The sequence below is a fragment of the Acinonyx jubatus genome, chromosome A1, assembly GCF_027475565.1.
Source record: "Acinonyx jubatus isolate Ajub_Pintada_27869175 chromosome A1, VMU_Ajub_asm_v1.0, whole genome shotgun sequence".
In the NCBI taxonomy this organism is placed as follows: domain Eukaryota; kingdom Metazoa; phylum Chordata; class Mammalia; order Carnivora; family Felidae; genus Acinonyx; species Acinonyx jubatus.
In genome coordinates, this window is record NC_069380.1 from 70,177,954 (window position 1) to 70,199,772 (window position 21,819).

At 37.8% G+C, this 21,819-nt stretch overlaps 1 protein-coding gene across 8 annotated transcripts in view; it reads left to right on the forward strand.

The window, feature by feature from the left end:
• PCCA (propionyl-CoA carboxylase subunit alpha) overlaps positions 1-21,819 on the forward strand; it is a 404,001-nt gene that overhangs the window by 106,425 nt on the left and 275,757 nt on the right. For 7 of the 8 annotated variants that reach the window (XM_027065165.2, XM_027065168.2, XM_027065166.2 and 4 more), the window contains exon 7: positions 6,275-6,406. The exons of the other annotated variant lie outside the window; for it this stretch is intronic. In XM_027065165.2, the coding sequence (XP_026920966.1) occupies positions 6,275-6,406 (132 nt within the window). The remainder of the gene's footprint in view (positions 1-6,274; positions 6,407-21,819) is intronic. 8 annotated transcript variants of the gene reach the window in all.

The following is a 21,819-nucleotide window of genomic DNA, read 5'->3' on the forward strand; positions in this document are numbered from 1 at the left end:
TTATTAAAAAAAATTTTTTTTAATGTTTATTTATTTTTGAGAGAGACAGAGACAGAATGTGAGTGGGTTAGGGACAGAAGAGAGAGGGAGACACAGAATCTGAAGCAGGCTCCAGGCTCTGTGCTGATGTGGGGCTCGAACTCATGAACTGTGAGATCATGACCTGAGCTGAAGTTGGATGCTCAACCGACTGAGCCACCCAGGTGCCCCTAATATGTGTATTTGGATATAATGCTATCCCCAAGCCCAAATAGGGTACATAAAATCTAAATATATAATATAGATATTGCATAATATATATACTATATTAATAAATATGCAACAATTTTCTTGTATATATAACATGAAATAAAAGTATATAGACTGTGCTTTATGTGAGATTAAAAATACCTCCTGTGTTCATAGTGATACTTTTAATTAAAATTCAGGATTGCAGAACTTTTACTTACCCTCTTCTTTGTCATTCGTTCATATTTAGAGTTCTGACTCTCAGGGACAGGGGAGATGATGAAATTAGAAGCCTTCATAATTACTTGTCAGTAGTACACACACAGCAACCTCAGGATAGCAGTGTCAACACCGATATGATTACTGAAAACATTAAAGAAGTTTTACACATCATCTTTCTATTCTTCCCTCGCTTTAAAAGTAGTTGTACTGTATCTGTACTGTCAGAAAATACAGCTAGTATAAAGTATACTCTCTCAGGTAGCTATAGACCATTTATGTTGACCTCTTTTTAGTCATTTTGGTTTTCTGAAGCTCATTCTGTAGTAAAGGAGTGGGCAAACTTTTTTGTAAAGGTCCAGGTGGCAATTATTTTTGGCCTTGCAGGCCATCCAGTGTGTTGCAAATAGTCTTATTGTGGTCATGAGAAAGGAGCCATACAACATGTAAACTAATGCTTTCAGCTTCATGTAATTTACATATGTCATGATACAGTATTCTAATTTTTTTTCCATAAATGTTTCCCCCCTAAAATCCATTTTTAGAGTGTGGACTGGACAGAAACAGGTAGCAGGCCATATGTGGCTCACAAGCCTGTAGTTTGCAAACCCCTATTTTACTCGATTCCTCAGAAAAAGGCCTGGAGTTGTTGCTTATCATTATGTTTACTCTGCAATACTTGGACATCAGTTTTGTTGGATTTAAAATCCTTGGCTCATACTTTTTCTTGACCACCTTATTCAGTTTTCTTTTGGCATGGATTATTGTTGTCAGAGTCTGGTGATAATTTATTTAAAAAAAAATTTTTTTTTTAACATTTATTGAGAGACAGACACTGAACATGAGCAGGAAAGGGGCAGAGAGAGAGAGGGGGAGACACAGAATCTGAAGCAGGCTCCAGGCTCTGAACTGTCAGCACGGAGCCCGACACGGGGCTCGAACTCACAGACCACGAGATCATGACCTGAGTCAAAGCCAGACGCTCAACCGACTGAGCCACCCAGGCGCCCCAGAGTCTGGTGATAATTTAAACTTCTCTTTTATATAAATGACATATTCTTTTTTTTCCTTGCATTTTTTCTTTTTCTTTTAAGCAGTATTGCTAGAATGTGTCATTCTGGGTTGAATTTCTCAGGTTTACTGTAGTATTTTTTTTGCTATGTATTTTCAATTTTAAGACGGTTTTCTTGAAATAGAGTTTTTAGTATTTGCTTTAATTTTCTTCAAAGACTCCTCTTACCCATATGTTGGATGTTCTTTATTTTGTCATTTTCTCTTACGTCTTTTAAAAATAGTTTTTTTTCTTGATGTTTAAATTTAGAATAATGTCTTTCTTTCACTTTCTATTTTTGTAAGGCATTAGCTGTTTTCTTTATTCACTCTTGAGTTTCCTCTGGGCTCGTCTTCATTTCTAGAAAGATATTTTAATTTCTGATTGCATCTTGAGGTCAGTCACTTCATTTCTGAACATTTCTAATACTGACTTAAGTTATTTAATGTGTTCTATTACTTTAACATGTTTTTCAGCTTGTTTTGAAACAGCAGGTAACAGTTTTAATCTATTATGTGTTGGTATGTTTTTCTCGTTTTTTTTTTCTTTCCTTCATATACAGTATTCTCGTCCATATTTTTTTTCCTTACAAAAACATTGTATGGGATTTTATCTTGACCTTTTTATTTCCTTAGTTTTATGTGTGAAGTTAGTTTTCTTCTATATTGCTTTTTTAAAAGAGCTGCATATTTTTTTTTAAATGAGTGATACATGTCCAAGAAGTTTAAGTACTTGAACAGAGATAGCAGGAAAAGGTTTATTCTGAGGACTTGAAAACATGAATTAACCTTGTAATCTCCCTATTACTAATTTTTGTAAGTTTATTTATTTGAGAGCATGTGTGTGCCAGCAAGGGGAGGGGCAGAGAGAGAGGAGAGATGGAATTCCAAGCTGACCCCACGCTGTCAGCGCAGAGCCCAGCATAGGTCTCAAACCCATAAATGGTGAGATCATGACCTGAGCCAACCTTAAGAGCCAGACGCTTAACTGACTGAACTGCCCAGGCGCTCCAATTCTTTTTGATGTTCATACTGTTATCATATTCAAGAGTTAGCTTTCTATCTGCTACTATATGCTTTTGACATAATCATACTATTTTTGGAAGCTTTTTCACTGGCTCACTTTTTTATCTCATGTACTAAGTTCCCTGCACCAATCCTGAGCTGACCTTTTCTAACTAAAGTGTATTTTGTATTATTCCTTTCTTTTAGCAAGGAATACATTAAGGTCTCGAATCTGAGTCCATTGGGCAGTTCCGCAATTTTTTCATGGCTATGTCTCTTGTCTGACCCTGGTTTTACAATTATCGAAGTAGTAATTCTTGGTGAGCCTAATGTGTATGCATTTAAAAGAAATCTGAATTCATAGTAAAGCAGTTTAGTAACTGTTGTATTTCTGAGAATTTATTATGCATCAGACATTTTTTACAAGTGATGATTATTTCTGTTCTTCATTTACAACATAAAGCCTATTGTAGGTTAAATCTCATTATTCCCCTAAGATGCTGTTCAAAACCAACCCTTTTTCTTATTCTTCTATCAAAATTTGACCAGAATCATAAAATCACAGAATTTAGCAAGGGGAAGGAATCTTAGAGCAGTGATTTTGGCTTTTTGGATTTTGATTTTCAGCTTTTTGGATATTCCTATATATCACTCTTAAAATGTTTTCCAATGCCATTTAAAAAACACCCACTTTTTGGGACGCCTGGGAAGCTTAGTCAGTTAAGCATCTGACTTCGGCTCAGATCATGATCTCACGGCTTGTGAGTTTGAGCCCTGAAACGGTCTCTGTGCTGACAGCTCAGAGCCTGGATCCTGCTTCGGATTCTGTCTCCCTCTCTCTCTGCCCCTCCTCCACTTGTGCTCTGTCTCTATCTGTCTAAAAAATAAATAATGAACATTAAAAAATATTAAAAAAACACTTTTTTTCCATGACTGTAAGACATCTATCTGCCTTCAGGTATTATATGTATCATTCATGGTAAATTTACAAAGTCCCTAAAAAGCATATTTTCAGAAGTAAATTGTATTGCTGTGGAATGTCAAAAAGACTTACTGTGATTGAAGGAAATTGACAATTAGATGGATAACAATAAGATACAGGGTTAACAGAAGATTATCAAGAGGGTGGATAAATTCTTGCCTTACCTTCTAAATCATGCAATGACTTTGGTCAAAATCTCAGAACTTTTAAAACCTGTTTCATCACTTTGCGGTTATCATACTGTCTTACCCTAACTGCATCCTTGCTCTATTGGTCAAGGAGTTGTGGGAGTCAGGAGCCAGGATTCTGCATTCTCATTTTGCTTTAATTACATTTAAAGGCTAACCCAGGGAATACTACCAAAATGTAGATAAAAAGGAAATTGGTTCATTGGAACATCTGTTTGAGTAGTTAGTTACCCAGCTTACTACTGACTAGTTTTCTTTTCTGTTGAATGGGACGAAAAGAATAGTTACTAAATACTTGATGTGAGCTTTTTTTCTTGGTAGTTTTTGCATTTTGGGGTGAGTAATTTTTCTCAAATCAGAATGCATGAGAAAAATCTAGTTGATGAGTGGTTCCTAGTTGTTGGGCCCTTGTTAATCAGAACTTTTACTGTACAATCGTAATGTATTTTGGATGTTCTCATTTATATTATTTCTCGAACTGTCTGCGTGGGTATTCTGACTACTTGGTTACATCTATCTAGCATAGTGGTATTTTAAAACAGCATTTATAATAAAAATTCCTCCATCTTAGCAAGTAAAATGAGAATATGGAAAGACAGTTGATAGTTGAAATATGATTGTTTTCTTTTGACTTAGCATTTAGTGAGTTGCAGGTTTGGGATAAAGAGAAATGAATATGGTAGTTGCTGTGGTAGTTTATTGAGCTGGAGACCAACAGCATGTGGAGATGTGGGCCTGCAGTTACATTCCCCTCTTATAGAGAAGCTCCACTTTTCACGTGTTCTATCCACATTTTGGGGTTCCACAAAAGATTTTTTTTTAAGAAAAGTTTGTCCTATTACAACTAAATACAAACATTTGATGGAGAGGTACTTTATGATCATCTGTTTTGGCTGAAAAGGTTTCTTACCTAGCATTATGCCATTTGTAACTGGTAATTGTAGGTATTTGGGTTCCTGTGATGTATTTTAGGGTCCCTGTGGACCTTGCTGTCATACTATTCTCATGTTCTCTTTTTATCAGGACTTGTGGTTAACAGATAACTGATAGTTGTGATATTCAGCTTGATGTTTTACATTATTTTATTTAATCCTTCAACCAGACTTGCAAGGTGGTGGCTATTCCTATTATCACACAAAGAAAAGGAGGCTTTATTATTTTAGAATCTAAAAATTCCCTTCTGTCTTGTTTTTGGGCATGAGGGAAAGTATACATCCTGAGTTTAAAAGCATCAGCTTTTCTATGCATTTTATCTGAGTGATTTCATCTGCAACTTTCAATTCTTTCCTTCATTTAATGCCTTTGAAACTCCGTATCTCAGCCTGGACTCATCTTAGAGCCTCTAGACCTCTCTGTCAGCTTTCTGAACACTATCTCATTGACCTCTCAGTTTAGCATGTGCAAAATTTAAGTCATCGTATGTCCTAATTATTTATCTCTTTGTACATTCCTTTTGTTGATTCCCTGTTCTCCTTCCACCTTCTGCTGTGGGTGTGTGTAATCTTCTTGGTTCATAATGACCGAGAGGCCAATCCAAGCAACACACTGCAGTAACCACTCTGGATAATACAGGGAGAATGAAGCTCCCCCAAGCCAAGTCTTTTTAGGTGCCAAGGCCAATAGATAAAATGTGAGACATAAAATACAAGGTTTATTCTTTATACCGACCCAACCAAAGATCACTGGAGAATCGATAGGCACCTTACCCAGATGGTGCCCAGCATACAATCTGGTTTTCCTTTTTTTCATGTTTAATCTTCATTCTTTACCCAATAACCTCATTCTTTACTTCAGCAAGGCTCACCTTTACTTCTGTAAACCATGCTCTGTAGTGGCACTAATAACTACATCATATTTTGTTCTGTCCCTAATTAGTTCATTAGCAAAATTCACTAGCATTTTGTTGATTATAATACCACAAACATAGAGGGGGTAGATCTATTGCTGGGGAACTAAATATGAGTTATACAGAACAGTTTTTGTTGAAACTGTAACTCTACCTGGTAAATTCCCACTGTATTCTTGACTCCTTTCTTATAGTCAGAAAGATGTAAACATTCTCTACTTTCTTTTGTCTATTTCCCTGAGGTGTCAGTGATCTCGTTCCCTTGAGTTAGCGGATATCCTGTGGTTTTCATCCATGTTGTCCCCTGTGTTTAGCTCTAAGCCTGGCACAGAGTTGGTATTTAATAAAAGTGGATATTTGTGTTGAACTGGGCAGTGTGCTGCAGGGTTTAGAGAATACAAAGGTTTATAAGGTGTTTTAAAGGTGAACCTACTGTTTAGGTTAGGTGGCAGCATACTATATATAAAAAATAACACCACGGCCGTGGCTGTTCCAGAGAATACTGTTAACATCAAGCAGGAACTCTTCTTTGTTATTTTTCTTTGACCCGACTTTGTTTTCTATATCTTTGTGTACTTTAACTATATACGACATTATATATTTTAATATATTGGCTCAAATGCTTGCTTTTATGTTGTTTTGGGTGGGTAAAGGATTAGTAAATATATGTATGGGTTTTTCTTTTTATAAGGTTGTGACTCTGCATCAAGCACTGTATTGTTTTTCTTATAAAATTTGACTTGTATTTCTTCACAGGCAGCAGAAGATGTCATTTTCATTGGACCTGACACACATGCCATTCAAGCCATGGGTGACAAGATTGAAAGCAAATTATTAGCTAAGAAAGCAAAGGTTAACACAATCCCTGGCTTTGATGGAGTAGTCAAGGTGAGAAACTGTTTTACTGAAATATACATGTCCTTGAGTCAAATATTTTGTCAAAAGTGTAAGATAAAATGCACTTACTGCTTTTATAGAATATATATGTGTAGGTTAAAATAAATCAGTATTGTTGACCCTGGTTTATTTTTTAAAAATGTTTTATTTTTAAGTAATCTCTACATCCACCATGGGGCCCGAACTTAGAACCCCAAGATCAAGAGTCACCTTGCTCTACCAACTGAGTCATCCAGGCACCGCTGGATTGTTTTAAATGGCATAAGTTCGGGGTGCCTGGGTGGCTCAATCAGTTACGTGTCCGACTTCGGCTCAGGTCATGATCTCGCTGTCCGTGGGTTCGAGCCCCGCATCAGGCTCTGTGCTGACAGCTCAGAGCCTGGAGCCTGTTTCGGATTCTGTGTTTCCCTCTTTCTCTGACCCTCCCCTGTTCATGCTCTCTCTCTCTCTCTCTGTCTCAAAAATAAATAAATGTTAAAAAAAATAATAAATGGCATAAGTTAAAAGGAGCAAGAAGCCACTTATGCATTGTATTTCACGATCAATGTTTTTTAAACTGAAGTATTGTTGACACACAGTGTTACATTAGTTTCAGGTGTACAACATAGTGATTCGCCAACTCTATACATTATGCTGTGCTCACTACAGTGTAGCTACCACCTGTCACCATACAGTGCTATTACAGTACCATTGACTATATCCCCTGTGCTGTACCTTTTATCTTTGTGACTTATTCTATATGTGGAGGCCTGTACTTCCCATACCCCTTCAACCACTTACCCATATCTTAACCCCTTTCCCTTTTGGCCACTATCAGTTTATTCTTTGTGTTTATGGGTATGAATTTATTTTTTGTTTTTTTTCAGATTCCACATATAAATGAAATCATATGGTATATCTTTTTCTCTGATTTATTTCACTTAGCATCAAAGGTCTATCCATGTTGTTGCAAATGGCAGGATCTAATTTTTTTTTTAAAGCTGAGTAATACTCCAGTATGTGTATATGTATGTGTATATGTGTGTGTATGTGCACGCACGTCACCTCTTCTTTATCCATTTGCCTATCTACGGACACTTGGGCTGCTTCTATATCTTGGCTATTGTAAATAATGCTACAGTAAACATAAGGGTGCATATATCTTTTTGAATTCATGATTTTGTTTTGTTTGGGTAAATACCCAGTAGCGGAATCACTGTATCATAGGAGATTTCACTTCTTTAAATTTTTATTTATTTATTTTGAGAGAGAGAGTGAGCATGAGCAAGGGTGGGGCAGAGGGAGAGAGGGAGGGAGAGAGATTCCCAATTAGGCTCTGCATTGTCAGTGGGGCTCGAACTCATGAACTGTGAGATCATGACCTGAGCTGAAATCAAGAGCTGGACACTTAACTGACTGAGCCACCCAGGCACCCCTCCATTTTTAATATTTTAAGGAACTTCCATATTGTTTTTTTTGCAGTGACTACACCAGTTTACATTCCCACCAACAGTGCATGAGGGTTCTTTTTCCTTGATGTCCTCTCCAACACCTGTTACTGCTTTTTGAAACTTTAAGTTTACTTATTTATTTTGAGAGAGAGTGCACGTGTGCGCATGAGCTGGGGAGGGGTAGAGAGAGAGTGGGAGAGAGAATCCCAAGCAGGCTCTGTGCTGTCAGCATAGAGCTCAACTTAGGGCTTGCAGTCACAAACTAGAAGATCATGACCTGAGCTGAAATCAAGAATCAGATGCTTTACCGACTAAGCCACTATTTTCTTGTCTTTTTGAGTCTAGCTGTGCTGACAGGTGTGAGGTGATGTCTTATTGTGGTTTTGATTTGCATTTCCCTGATCATTAGTGATGTTGGCCATCTTTTCATGTGTCTGTTGGCCATCTGTATTGTTTTTTTTGAAAAGTGCCTATTCAGGTCTTCTGCCCATTTTTAATCAGATTATTTGTTTTTTGGTGTTGAGTTGTGTAAGTTCTTTATATATTTTGGATATTAACCCCTTATTGGATATGTCATTTGCAGATATCTTCTCCTGTTTAGTCATGAGCAGTATTGGCTTATAATTTAATAGGAAAAATCTTGGTGATTTAAAAATGTTCTCTTAGATCTCTGGATTTCATTTAATGATGATATGTGTTTAATGTTTGAAGGATTATCATGTTCTCTGTGTATCTTTATGTTGAGTTTCTGTCCATATGCATAACACATAAATTATAAATGTGTTTCTGGTAGAAAGTGATACAGCTATGGATGATCATAGATCCTAAACATAATTCCTCAGTAAGCAGCTTCAACAGCTGAAGGTTTCTAAGAAATGCAGAAATTGAAGTGAGTGGGTTTGTGTGTGTGTGTATGTGTTTCCCGGGGAAAAGTTACTCTCTGTCTATATATAGTTTTTTTTTTTTTCCTCCCTGATTAGAAGAGTGTCCCTATGTAGGCTTTAATCTGTGATTTGAGTTAATCTATAAAAACTTAAAATTTTAGTGTTAACTATGGTTAGTTTTTGGGCTGGACAATTCTTTATTGTGCAGGAACCTTTCATGTATTATAGGACAGTTAACAAGCTTGGCCCTTATTAATATCCTCCACTTCTTGCCCATGTTTACCTTAATCTGTATTCATCCTTTGTTTGTTTTGTTTTTTTGTTATAAGGAAGAGGTATTGTTATCCTCAGTAGAGTCGGTTCTTCCTGTCAGGCTCTAGATGTATCCCTTATAGACTTCATGGGCTATAGTTTTTACTGATTATCTTTTCCCTCTTCCATATCTTAAAACTTGTCTTTCAGCAACTTCCTATTGCCCTTGCTGTTAAAAATCCTCAGTCAACAAATGTACTGATCCCAGGCTAACCGGGAAGCAGGTGGTGATAAACACAATACCCATGATCCCTCACCACTGCTTCCAGTTTAGTGGAAAGAAATGTGTTCCTCTGCCTCCCGGAGCACAGTAACCCCCTGCCCCTTCACAGCTGTCACCTTAGTTATCTCTACCCTTTCACAGCCACACATCTTAGAAGAATTGTCCTCACTTGCTTTCATTTCTACACTTTTCACTCAGTCTTTAATCTGCCATAGTTTGGCTTCTTTCCTCATTCCCATTGAACTTTCTCTTGCCAAGGCTACCAGCAACCTCTCCTTTTCACTAAATTCAGTTTATAATTTGTAATCCTGATCTTCTCACTATCTTTTGAAGCATTTGAGTCTCTTGATCATATTCTCCTTCTCAAAATATTCCCTTTTGACACACTACTCATTCTGGTTTTGTTTTTGTATTTTTTAGCATATTTTGAATGCTTATTCTTAGTTTTCATGCTGATTGTTCTTCCTATGTTTGTTCTGTAAATGTTGGTTTTATTTTGGGTTCTTAGAAGGAAATTTTTTATTACTGTACACACTTGCCCTGGGGCAGTCTTACATCTGGAACCTGTCTGTATCTGTGCTAGCTCTCTCTGGAACTTCAAACTACATTTGCAGGTGCTTCTGAAACAGTTCTGCTCGATGCCTCTGAGGTACCTTGATAGTAACAGGTTGAAAGCTCAGCTCAGAATTTTCTCTCTAACCAGTGATTGGCGAGCTGTGGCTCTGGCACACCTGATTATAAATAAAGTGTTATTGGAACACAGCCGTGCTCATTCCTTTACATATTGCCAATGGCTGCTTTTTCACTATAATGACTGAGTTCAGTAATTGTGACAGACTATGTCACCCACCAAATCTGAAATATTTACTGCCTAGCCCATTACTAAAATGTTTGCAGACTCTTGCTGTAAACTTCTTAACCTGATTCTTTTATGCCTGGGAAAGTGGTGGTGGTTTCCACATCTTTCCTCAAGCTAGACATGTGGAGTCATTCTTGATAAATACCACTACAGAGAATTCATCTATTGATCTTTCTGATCCATTTACTTCTTTCTTTGCTCATGCTAACCCCAAGTTCCAGTTACCATCATCTAATCTGGATTACTTTGTCAACATTCTAATTCGTCTCTTTGTAGCCAGTCTTGGTCCCATCTAATAAATTTTCAACACTGGGGGCTTGAGAGAGCTTGCAGAAATCCAAATTCAGCTATATGACTGTGTTTAAAAACTTGTGAATGGCTTCTCATTTAAATCCTTTTAATAGCTGGCCTTGGTTTCTCTCTTCAGACTGATAGCGTGCCAGTTCACCCTTTACATTGTGTAGACTAGCCATGTAAGACACCTTTCTGGTTCTTGAAACTTCTGTGCTAAATTCTGTCGTGTGTGTTGATTCTGCTTCTGTCTTCATTCTTGATGGTCTCCACATTGTTTAGGTGTTGGCTTAAACATACATTCCTCACAAAGACATCCCTTGACTGTCTAGATTAGATTAAGGCCCCTGCTATCTTTTCTTAGTACCCCACACTTCTCCCATCACATTTTATTTTATTTACTTAAAAACATTCATGTATTTATTGATTTTGTGAGAGAGCACACACGTATGTGTGCATGAGTAGGGGAAGGGAGGAGAGAGAGAGAGAGAAGGAGGGAGAGAATCCCAAGCAGGCTCTACATTGTCAGTGGAATGCGGGGTTTGATGTCATGAACTGTGAGATCGTGACCTGAGCTGAAACCAAGAGTCGGATGCTTAACTGGCTGAGTCACCCAGGTGCCCCTGCCCGTCACATTTTAAAGCATGCATTCATTCATCTACTAAGTAAGTGCACGCTGTTTGTCTAGCATTATTTGAAGTGCTATGGATATTGCCATGAACAACAGCAATAAAAAACTTCTGCCCTCATGGAGGTTATACTATAGAAGAAGTAGACAGACAATAAACAAATAATAAACAGTACATGCTATGGTGAAACATAAGACAGGGAATGAGAAGAGGAAATGCTGGGGAGTGGGTGAATCTATTGACAATTTTAAATCGCTTTAGCAAGCCATCTAAAGAGGTGACAGGGCAAGTCATGTGGCTAGCAGCAGGAAGAGCAGAGCATACTAGGCAGAAAGAAGAAAAAAGATATAGGTATTGAGGTTGAAAGGTACTTGATGTTGAACAAACAGCAAGGAGTCATGTGGCTTCTGTGATCAAGGGAGAGAGAAGTCAGAGACGAGGTAATTGAAGTAAGGTATAGTGGGGAGTGCAGATTTTATGGGCCTTTTTGCCCATTTTAATGATGGGCTAAATGCCTACAGCCTGCACTGGATTGTAAACTCTTTGCTGAAAGGGATTGTATTCTTTTTATTACTGCATCACTTATAAGTGGTACCTGGTACACAGTCGGTGCTCACTAAATACTTGTTGGATGAATACTTTTCTAAGAGATAAATTTTTACAAGTATAACCACTGTATACACTTTATTTGTCCTTTAGTACATATTTATTAGACACACCATAAGAAAGGAAAATGTAATGAAAAACCAAGAGAAAAAGTAAAATAGACAATAGATATAGATCCACGTATGCTGCAGATACTGGAATTAGGGATAAGAACTATAAAATAAATGTGATTGGTATGTTAAAAAAATTTGAAAAAAATGTGGAGAAAAATAGATTAACATGTAAAGATTTTCACCAGGGAATTTGAATCTCTAATAGAATTAAATGGAAATTACATAACTACAAATATATGGAAATAAGGACTTTAGATAGGTTTAATAATAAACTAAGAATATAGGACCCATGTGTAGCATGTATCTGTATTTCATTCCTTTTTATGGCTGAATAATATTTCATAGGAGTAAATCACTTAAAAAAAAAACCTGTTCATTAATTGATGGATGTCTGAGTTGTTTCCATCTTTTGGTGACTGTGAATAATATTAGTACAAACATTTGTGTGCAAATATTTATTTGAATATCTGTTTTGAGTTCTTTGAGGTATTTACCCAGAAGTGGAATTGCAGGATCATATGGTAATTCCATGTTTATCTTTTTGAGGAACTGCAGGGCATCCAAGCCTTTGTGTAACCCTTTCCTCTTCCATTTGGGTAAAACCTGTGATTTGCTTCTCTGTTAGAATATGGCAAAGGGTGATAGTATGTCACTCGCTGAATTAGGTTATGTTATAGGGCAAAAGGGATGGGATATCACCGCATTCAGTTGCATTATGGGGCAAAGTAGTTGGGTATTACTGCTGTGATTATGTTCCATCTTAGTGGACTAGCGAACAGATTGTAGTTTTTGGCTTGAAGAAGTAAGCTGCCATATTGAGGACGTGCATGTGGCAGTAAACTATGGGCAGCTTCTAAGGATCTGAGTGAGGGCGATCTCTATCTGAAAGGCAACAAAAAGGTGGGGTGCTGAGTCATACAACCACAAGGAAATAAATTCTGCCAACCCCCTGAATGAGTTTGGATTTGTCCCCAGTTGAACCTCTAAATGAAAATATAATATAGCCACACCTTGACTGCAGACTTAAAAAACTCTGAGCAGAGTATTGACAAGTGTTTTCTTTACTAGGCTGTCTTGAGTAGGGTTTTAGTTTTTCTTTAGTCCTTCTTTACATTCTTGTTTCAGTGACTTGTGCAAGTTCAGGTAGTGGTTTAGGTGGCTTATTACGCACTGTGATCTATTTAGACCCAATACTTCTATTGGTATAATTGTAGTTTGTTTTCTAACAAGAAATCTGGCCTTCTTGAAATCTTCAATTTGGACTTAATGAGAGTCCAAACTAATTCTGTCTTGAGGGTGAGTAGCAGAGTCCTTAGGAGTTGACATATGTGGTCATTAGGAGAGCATATGATCTGGAAATTCTGCTTGTATTGTATATGCTTTCTTATGAAATTAGTGAATGTAGTGTCTTGTAGGGAGAAGGAGTGTTCCTTGAACCAAGGTCCCACGGTGACCGCTATGGGTTGGGACATGGTAAATTGAAGGTTATTAGAGATACTCATGATCTGAGTACTTTGTTGACTCTGAGAACGAGCTTGTGTAACAGTGGCTGGGCTTAAAGTTATGGTGTATTACTTGTATCACTAATAACTAGTTAGTGAAATTTCTCGTAAGTTGAGGGGTAAAATGGGAAATAGGTACTTGATTTGCTGTTCAACATTGTCTATTATATATTTTTTTTCTTCATTTTCTTGGCTAATATAGAAAAATGGTTTATTCATTGTCACTTCTGTTTACAATACTGCAGGTGTCTTTATCAAAAGATTGCTTTAATTTCTGGAGTGGGAACATCTAGTTTTATCTGTAGGTCCATCAGTTTATTCTGGGTCTTATTCTGCTTTTGTTTTCAGGCTCTTTCAAAATGTATAGTATGTCATTAAAGATCAGACTATATGACTATATACATCCAGTTTTTGCTTGTTTATAAAATTTTCAGTTTCTGGCTTAAGGCCACTCACAACAAATGAGGAGGGAAATGGATGATAACTGCTTCACGGTCTACTCCTGAATGCTATCTAAAGGTACTGAAGAGTTCTCTCTGAAGAGCCCAATAAACGTATCCTTTCTTTGCTAGCACAACTGGATTAGAGTCCAACCTGTTTCCATAGGAAAGATTTCGGTAGTGGCTTCCCAAGCACCTTTCCCATAATTTCCAGTTCGAAACTCCAGTATTGAAACCTCTCTGGTTTCCTGTGCAATTAGGAGTCTGAAGTCACTCTCAGGTCTTTCCATTTTTCCCTTTCCTCTAATAGTTTTTAATCTGAGGTTCTTAGAAGCAATATGAACCAACTGATACAAATATGAGGGCCCTAGATTATTTATACATTCCTCAATTTCTTTGTAAATATCTGTCTAATCTGTGTAAGCTTTGGAAAGTCTTTAATACTACTTAGTTCAGGAGAGACCAAAGTTTTAATGTAGCCCTCAAGGCTGGCCCTGTTCTGACAGTAGCTTAATTTTATTTATAAGTTTTTTAATGTTTTTTATTTTTGAAAAGGAGGGGAGAGGCAGAGAGAGTATGGAGAGAGAGGATCTGAAGCAGGCTCTGTGTTGACAGCAGGGAGCCTGATGTGGGGCTCAAACTCATGAATTGTGAGATCATGCCCTGAGCCAAATTCGGACACTCAATCGACTGAGCCATCCAGGCACCCCGATAGTATCTTAATTTTAAAAGGTAATGTTGCTTTGAGGGTTTCTGGCCAACTAGAAGAATAAGGGAGCAGGTCAGTGGAAGAAAGAGCAGGGCAGGGGCAAATGGAGGAAAACAGGACGGAGGAAAAAGGAATAGCAGGATGAAGACCAGGAGGTTTGAGAGAGATGTAAGTTTTTCACATTTTTCACTTGACTTTTCCTGTGCTTTTCCTCTTCCCTGTGAGCCTTGTCTTCCTTGTGAATTTTGTAAGGAAACAAATGTGGAATCTGAATTCCTTTTGGAGGTTTCCTCATCGTATTAAAAAAAATAGCAGAACACTAGGTGTTTGAGATTTTGAGTCTTCCCCTCACCTCACAGGTGACTCTCAAACCATATCAAAAGGTTACAAAAGAGGGGTGCCTGGGTGGCTTCGTTGGTTAAGTGCCTGACTCTTGATTTTGGCTCAGGTCATGCTCTCATGGTTTGTGGGTTCGAGCCCTGTGTTGGGCTCTGTGCTGACAGCATGGAGCCTGCTTGGGATTCTATCTGCTGTTTCGCTGTGCGTGCGCTCTCTCTCAAAAATAAATAAATTAAACTTAAGGGTTACAAAATAGTCTACTATAATTCTGAATTATCCTAGGTGAGAGTATGCTATTTAGAAGGATAAGAACATAAATATAACTTCTGAATTTAGTACCTTTAAGGAGAAGTCTGCCTCACAGCATAGACTTGGCCTGTGACGAACCCATGTGAACCTCATAATAGCACATCTTGAGCTCCCAGCCTAATGGTTGGCTATCTCCGATTGTAAACCTGATAATATGCAGTGCTGTGGTGGTTTAAGATTTGAAGGGGAGATCTCTCCCATGGACAAAACAAGGTAGAGAAGATTGTCAAGGTTTTATTATAGGTTTCAAAGCAAATTTTATCCTATTTAGATACCAATGTGATGAAACCATCTGAATATATTAGCTTCTGGAGCTAGTACAATGATGAATTTATAGGTCCTATACTTGTCTTCTTCCATATGAACTCTTCCTATGGACTTAAAACAAGATATGCTGAGGATATTTTATTACTAATAAGGAAAGTTTTGTTAATAAAAAGGAGGGCTTCTTCCAATAATAAACATTTCAAATCTAATCATGATATCAACAGATTCCTGGTTTCTGAGGTTCCTTAAAAGGAAATTGGGACTCTCCCCAAAGTGAGATTTTTCTCACCATTGTTTTTGGGGACACCCCTGGGTGGGGGGCTCAGCAGGCATCCGAAGATCACTACAGTTTTGGAATCTAGGGTCTTGAACAGAACTTAGTGGAACTTCCAAGATTGCCTCAAAGTGATGGTATCTTTAACTGTAGTAGGTAATAAAGTTGGTTTTGCTTGTGCATCCTAGTCTTTTCAGAGAGGCTGCATTTGACAACCTGCATTTGAATTTGCAACCTCTGTTAATTTGGAAAATAAGGAAAAGTAGCAAGTAGAAGAAAAAAAAACATTTATCTTTTCAGTTTTGTCTTCTTGTATGCTTTAGGTGATTTTTAAGATCCAATCATACTCTTAAATAATGTCAGATTCTTCCTACTGTGTTAACTTTATGGTACACAGTTCTTGGCACCTATGGTCTGAATTAGTTAAGCCACAAATGAACCTGCAGGTTATAGTTTTCTGATAAGCATTTGAAAATAATTTTGGCTGATAAATTTTTATGCTGGTATTATTTCTAGTTTGCTTTTAATTATTTGATATGAGAAGCTATACTTATTTTTTAAGTTTGGTTATTAATTTAGATTTCTTGTGTAGTGACTGTATTCATTTGGAACTACATTACTTTTCACATTTTATAGTTTAGACTTGTTGGGTAAAAGATTACTTTTAAGGGTATCTATGCAGATGGAGCTTTGCTTATACAAATAAACAGTGTAAATTTTTGGAATATCTTGTGGTTTTAGCAATTGCATTAGCAGTACTTTACCATTGAAAGAATGTATGTGTTAATTATAGATAATTGTGTTTTTTAAAATCCATAGGTTTTTTTTTTTTTCTTTTTTTTCTTGTTATTTCTGTCTCTCTCTCTTTTTTTTACTTAGCTTCTGGTATCTTTAAAGATAAATTTCTTTTTTTCCTTGGCAATTGTATTATATTCTACTTTTTTCCCCCAAGTAATTTTCACATCTAACTTGAGTAAATTAATGTGATTTCAATTCATTATATTTCTTTTTAAAACTTTTGTTCCTTTCCCATTTGAATGTTTATGCTGTTGTATGGAGGGTATAGAGGGATGGTTTACTACATTCTTTTAAAATCTTAACACAATTTCTAAAAAAATGTTTATTTTTTTAGTTTTGAGAAAGAGAGAGAGTATGTATGCACATGGGGGTAGGGCGGGGGGGGGGGAGGGGGAGCAGAGGAACCAAAGTGGCCTTTAACAAGTTTTGTTCTATTCAACATCTTATTAACTTGACCTCAGGAACTTGAGAGCAGTGAAGAGTGTGTATTTCAAGCTGGTAGAAGACAGGGTTTGGAACCCCAGCCCACTTGTTTAGCAAAGAATAACAACTGCACACCATGATTTCAAAGAGCTTCAAGTCCCCTTAGGAGGCTGTAGACAGGCAACATAATACATTTTAATAATTCAGAGCTCAGAGTGCAGGGGACCCACGTAGGAGGGGCACCAAACCTAGTTTGAGGGCATCCTGGCAGATCTACCAATGATTTCTAAAGTTTGAGCAGTAGTGAGTTAGCTAAAGAGTGAGGGTGGTGATGGAGACACAGCTCCAGGGTCAGTGAGAACATCTTATCGTGAAAGCTTAGAGCTCCGAGACGGTTGGAGCTTTAGAAAACTGCAGGTCTGCGGTGTATGGGTCTGTAGTAAGAGCAAGCTGGAGAGAAAACGAGGATCCAGGTATATGTGGCCTTGACTGCTATGTGCCTGGTTTTGGAGGTTAGCCTTAGAGCTTTGGGAGCCTCTGAAAGGTTTGATGTAGAAAAGTTAACATGATAGAATTCTAGAATTGGAAGACTTACTTTGGTTTGTGATGTGGAAAAAGGATTGAAGCAGTACAAAACTTGAGGTTGGTCAGTGAATTAAAAGTGCTTTTCCTCAGTAAGAAATGATAGGGGCCTAAAATAAAGTATTAGGATGGAGCAGAGTGGCTGGGGTGGAGTGCCTGGTGGAAGCTGAATTTATAGCTTATATGATCTGGTACATGTCAGGAGTGGGGCAGAGGGAGGAACCACCATTGATGAAATTGCTGCATTTGCTTGTGAATACCTATCAGCATTCCAATTTGGGGGTAAATTCATTAAACTTCTCTGAATTCTTATTGCCCTTTAAGAGAAAATAGTAGGATTATTACGTCTCAGAGCAGAGTGTGGTAATTTGAGGTTTGTGGATTATGCAGTGTAGGTTTAAAGTAGTCATTGTTTTTGTCACCCAGTTAGCCAGATTTTACAAACTGCACCCTTGCTTTAGCAGAAAGAGCCAAATAACAACAAAAACTAGCATGAAGGGAATCATTTAAAAAACCAAAAAACCAAAAAATTGAAAAGCTGTGTCCTATAATTACAAAGTACAGTATAGACATCAGTATCCTTTTCTCCTGCTAAACCAAGAAGAACTCTCTTGATGATGCCTCAAAGGCTCTATAGTTTTGAAAAAATATTCAATTATGTTTCTATGCTGACAGTAATAATAGAAATGTGTACTAAAATTTAGAAAGATTTGAAAGTATATTAGTCTGTAGACTACGTATAGTTGTAGACAACCTAGTCGTCTGCTTGACTCGGAGTTGTCTGGAGAAAACAGTCAGCTAGAAACTATTTTCCTGAACCCAGGACTGCTGAAAGTTTAGCTCTGCTTTATACACAAATGCAGAATAGTTTGAGGATGCTTTTTGTGTACAGATACGTTTTTACCCCTATTATATTGAAGCAATCATTTCCTACCCCCCAAAACAGTTGCTGATTTGTTGTAGAACCAACCAAGGAAAGTAAACTGTAAGTAGCTTCTTATGTGAATTAGTAGCAGGACTGGCATCCATTGAGTGTAGAGTTCGGGGTTGAGTGGGTAGGCTATATGTATGTAGCAAGGAGATGTATGGACTGAATCACTGTAGAAGTAAATAGAGTGTCAGTGTTGTTTTTTAGCACGCAAAACATAGCATCAGTGATAACGAATTGAATTTGCCTGTCTTTGTTACAGTTTTTGCTTCCCTTCCCTGCCCTTCTTCCCTTGCTCATTGGCAATTGTGAGTATACAGATCATCTGATCCTGTGGAGTGTTCTAGGGATGCAGGCGCACGTTTTTTGTGGTATTGTAATACCAATAATAGTTCTGTGTTGTACGGGTTCAGAGGCTGCATGATGACCACAAGATATACCAACCAAAGACAGGCAGGGAAGAAACAAACTTGGGACTCTTGGGTGGCAGACTGCCATTGCTAAGCATACTGTGTGCCACATATTGTTCCGTTGTACTTTAGCCTTAGCTAATTTCATCTTCTCAATGATCCTATGAAATAGGTATTGTTACTATCTCCATCTTAGAGATGAGGAGACCCAATTCCAGGGAGACACCCTGGGAGGTAACTGGTTTGCTGTCAGAGAGCCAGTGTCAGAGCTCATGCCTTCTGGCTCCAGCACCTGTGTTCTTAGCCATTGGACTTTGGATGCCCCCCAGGTAGGTGCCATGGAGTATTAACAAATAGGTTTGTAGAAAAACCACCCAATTTTTATTAACTCCTTTGGACATTATTTTTTTTTTTAGTGTTTATTATTGAGTGACAGAGACAGAGCATGAGCAGGGGAGGCTCTGAGCTGTCAGCACAGAGCCCGACGTGAGGCTTGAACTCACAAATCACCAGATCATGACCTGAGCCGAAGTCGGATGCTCAACCTACTGAACCACCCAGGCACCCCAACTCCTTTGGACATTTTTGTGATCTGCTTATTTAGATATAGCAACATCATCCACTCCTCCCATTGTATTCTTTTGTAAAACATAATTTTTGACTGTTTTGTTCTTCGGTTAGATGATAGAGCTCATTTAATGTAAATTATGCTCAGAGAGGAGTAAAAGAAATAGTTACTGGTTCTGGTGGTGTCTTTACTCTTTCTGCATTTCTGGGACTGCTGTTTTGGAATTACACAGCTTAATATTTACCTCATCAGTGTCCCAAGTGCTCAGTAACTTCAGAACCTGAGTGTGGCTTCCTTCAAACTGGGTTTATAGGCTGGGATTAGAGAAAGAACCACAGGGATCATAATCATTTAGGAGAATAGAATCAAATGATATTGTTAGACCATTCCTTTGTCCTTCTTCCTGATTTGAAGCCATCAGGAATATTATTGCTAATGATTTGTTTCATTTAGTTTTATACTTTTCTGTGTTTTCTCAATTGTATTAACTTTTGATATAAAAACAAATATTCTAAGTTCTTAAAATTGTATAAGGGCATTAATAGCACCAAATTTGTTTTATTCCTTGTGTTGAAATTTTTGTATTTGACTTTTCTTTGATTTTCAGGGGATCATTGTCCCACCTGTGAGAAATTTTCTCTTAGTAAATCATAGAATGTTATCGTATAGAACCCTTCTTGCATGGAATCTGCTGTCTTAATCCCTGTAATATTTTCACGTTGCATATCATATAATGCATAGATGTGGGAACTGTCTTAATGTTCTAGGGGTGCCTGGCTGCTTCAGTCAGTAGATCATGCGACTCTTAATGTTGGGGTTTTGAGTTCGTACGCCATGTTGGGTATAGAGATCACTTTAGAATCTTAAAAATAAAATCTTAAAAGGGGGCACCTGGGTGGCTCAGTTGGTTAAGTATGCAACTTCAGCTCGGGTCATGATCTCACAGCTCATGAGTTCTAGCCCTGCATCTGGCTCTGTGCTGACCTGGAGCCTGCTTCAGATTCTGTGTCTGTTTCTCTCTGCCCCTCCCCCACTCGTGCTCTGTCTCTCTTTCTCTCTCAAAAATAAATAAACATTAAAAATTTTTTTCAAAGAAAACAATATTCTAAAGCAAAGAGTAGAAGCAATTCTTTTTCTTCAAATATTGCCAAGTTGGATTTGTGAAGAAGTAATGATGTTTTGCTTAAAAGGGATTTGTTTTATATAAATAGTGAAGTGTATTTGGTAAAATCAAGTTTAATACTTATTTTACATTTTTATAAATCAGGTTGAATATCTGTTGTTTTCTCCTATATTTTAGTATAATGTGTGGCCCTTCAATTTGAAAAGTTACTGCCATGTAAAATTTGATCACTTATTTATTTAGAAAATTTACTTATTTATTTTGAAAGAATGAGAGAACAGGAAGGGCAGAGAGAGAGAATCCCAAGCAGGTTTGACACTGTCAGTGCAGAGCCTGATGTGGGCTTGAACTCATGAACTGTGAGATCATGACCTGAGTCAAAACCAAGGGTCAACGCTTACCTGACTGAGCCACCAGCGCGCCCTAAAGTCTGATCTTTTAAATTAATGAAACATTTGTTTAAAATTACAGCTTGGGTAGCACTATTTTTTAAGTTTTTTTTTTTTTTTTTTTTTAAGAATAGTTTTTGTGAAACCCAAGTTTCAAACATTTGAAGCTGCAGCATGCAGTAAGAAAAGTGCTTGTCTGGGGCGCCTGGGTGGCTCAGTCAGTTGGATGTCTGACTTCGGCTCAGGTCATGATCTCTCAGTTGGTGGGTTCGAGCCCTGTGTCGGGCTCTGTGCTGATAGCTTGGAGCCTGGAGCCTGCTTCAGATTCTGTGTCTCCCTCTCTCTCTGCTCCTCCCCCCACTTATGCTGTCTCTCTCTCTCTCAAAAATAAAATAAAACATGAAAAAAAAAGTGCTTGACTGAGGATAAAAAGACAAGGGCACATATTGGGCTTGGTTTTGCCCAGTGGCAGTGGTACTTCATTGAGTGTGCTTTGTGTTAAACTGAAGCAAAACCCTAGCCCATCTGGTTCTTGAGCTCCTGCTCTGAGCTACCAAGTGGTACTTCCCTTGCTGTATATCACTTAGATGTGTCGATTTGAACAAGCCACTACATCTCCTTGGTTAGAAGTTTATTTGCTTCAAACACTGATGCTCTGGAGATGAGCCCTTCTGTTGGTGCTGGCACCTACTGCAACAGGCTGGTTTCTGTGGAAGCTGATGCATAGTTGTTTATTCATTCAACAAATAACGTGTGGATGTATTGACTTGCTGAGCTCTGGGGATTTCATAGAGAGCAAGCAGACCTAGTCATTGCTGTCAGGGAGATTAAGTGATAGGGGCTGTCATAATTGAAGGGCAGAGTGTAATGTTGCACAGCAATGGCACCTAACCTGGTGTAGAAGGGCTGGAGAGGCTTTCTAGAGAAGGTGAGGTTTAGGTGAGATGTGAAGCACGCACCCCTGTGTTTGAGAGAAAGTGGTAGTTTTTCTCTCAT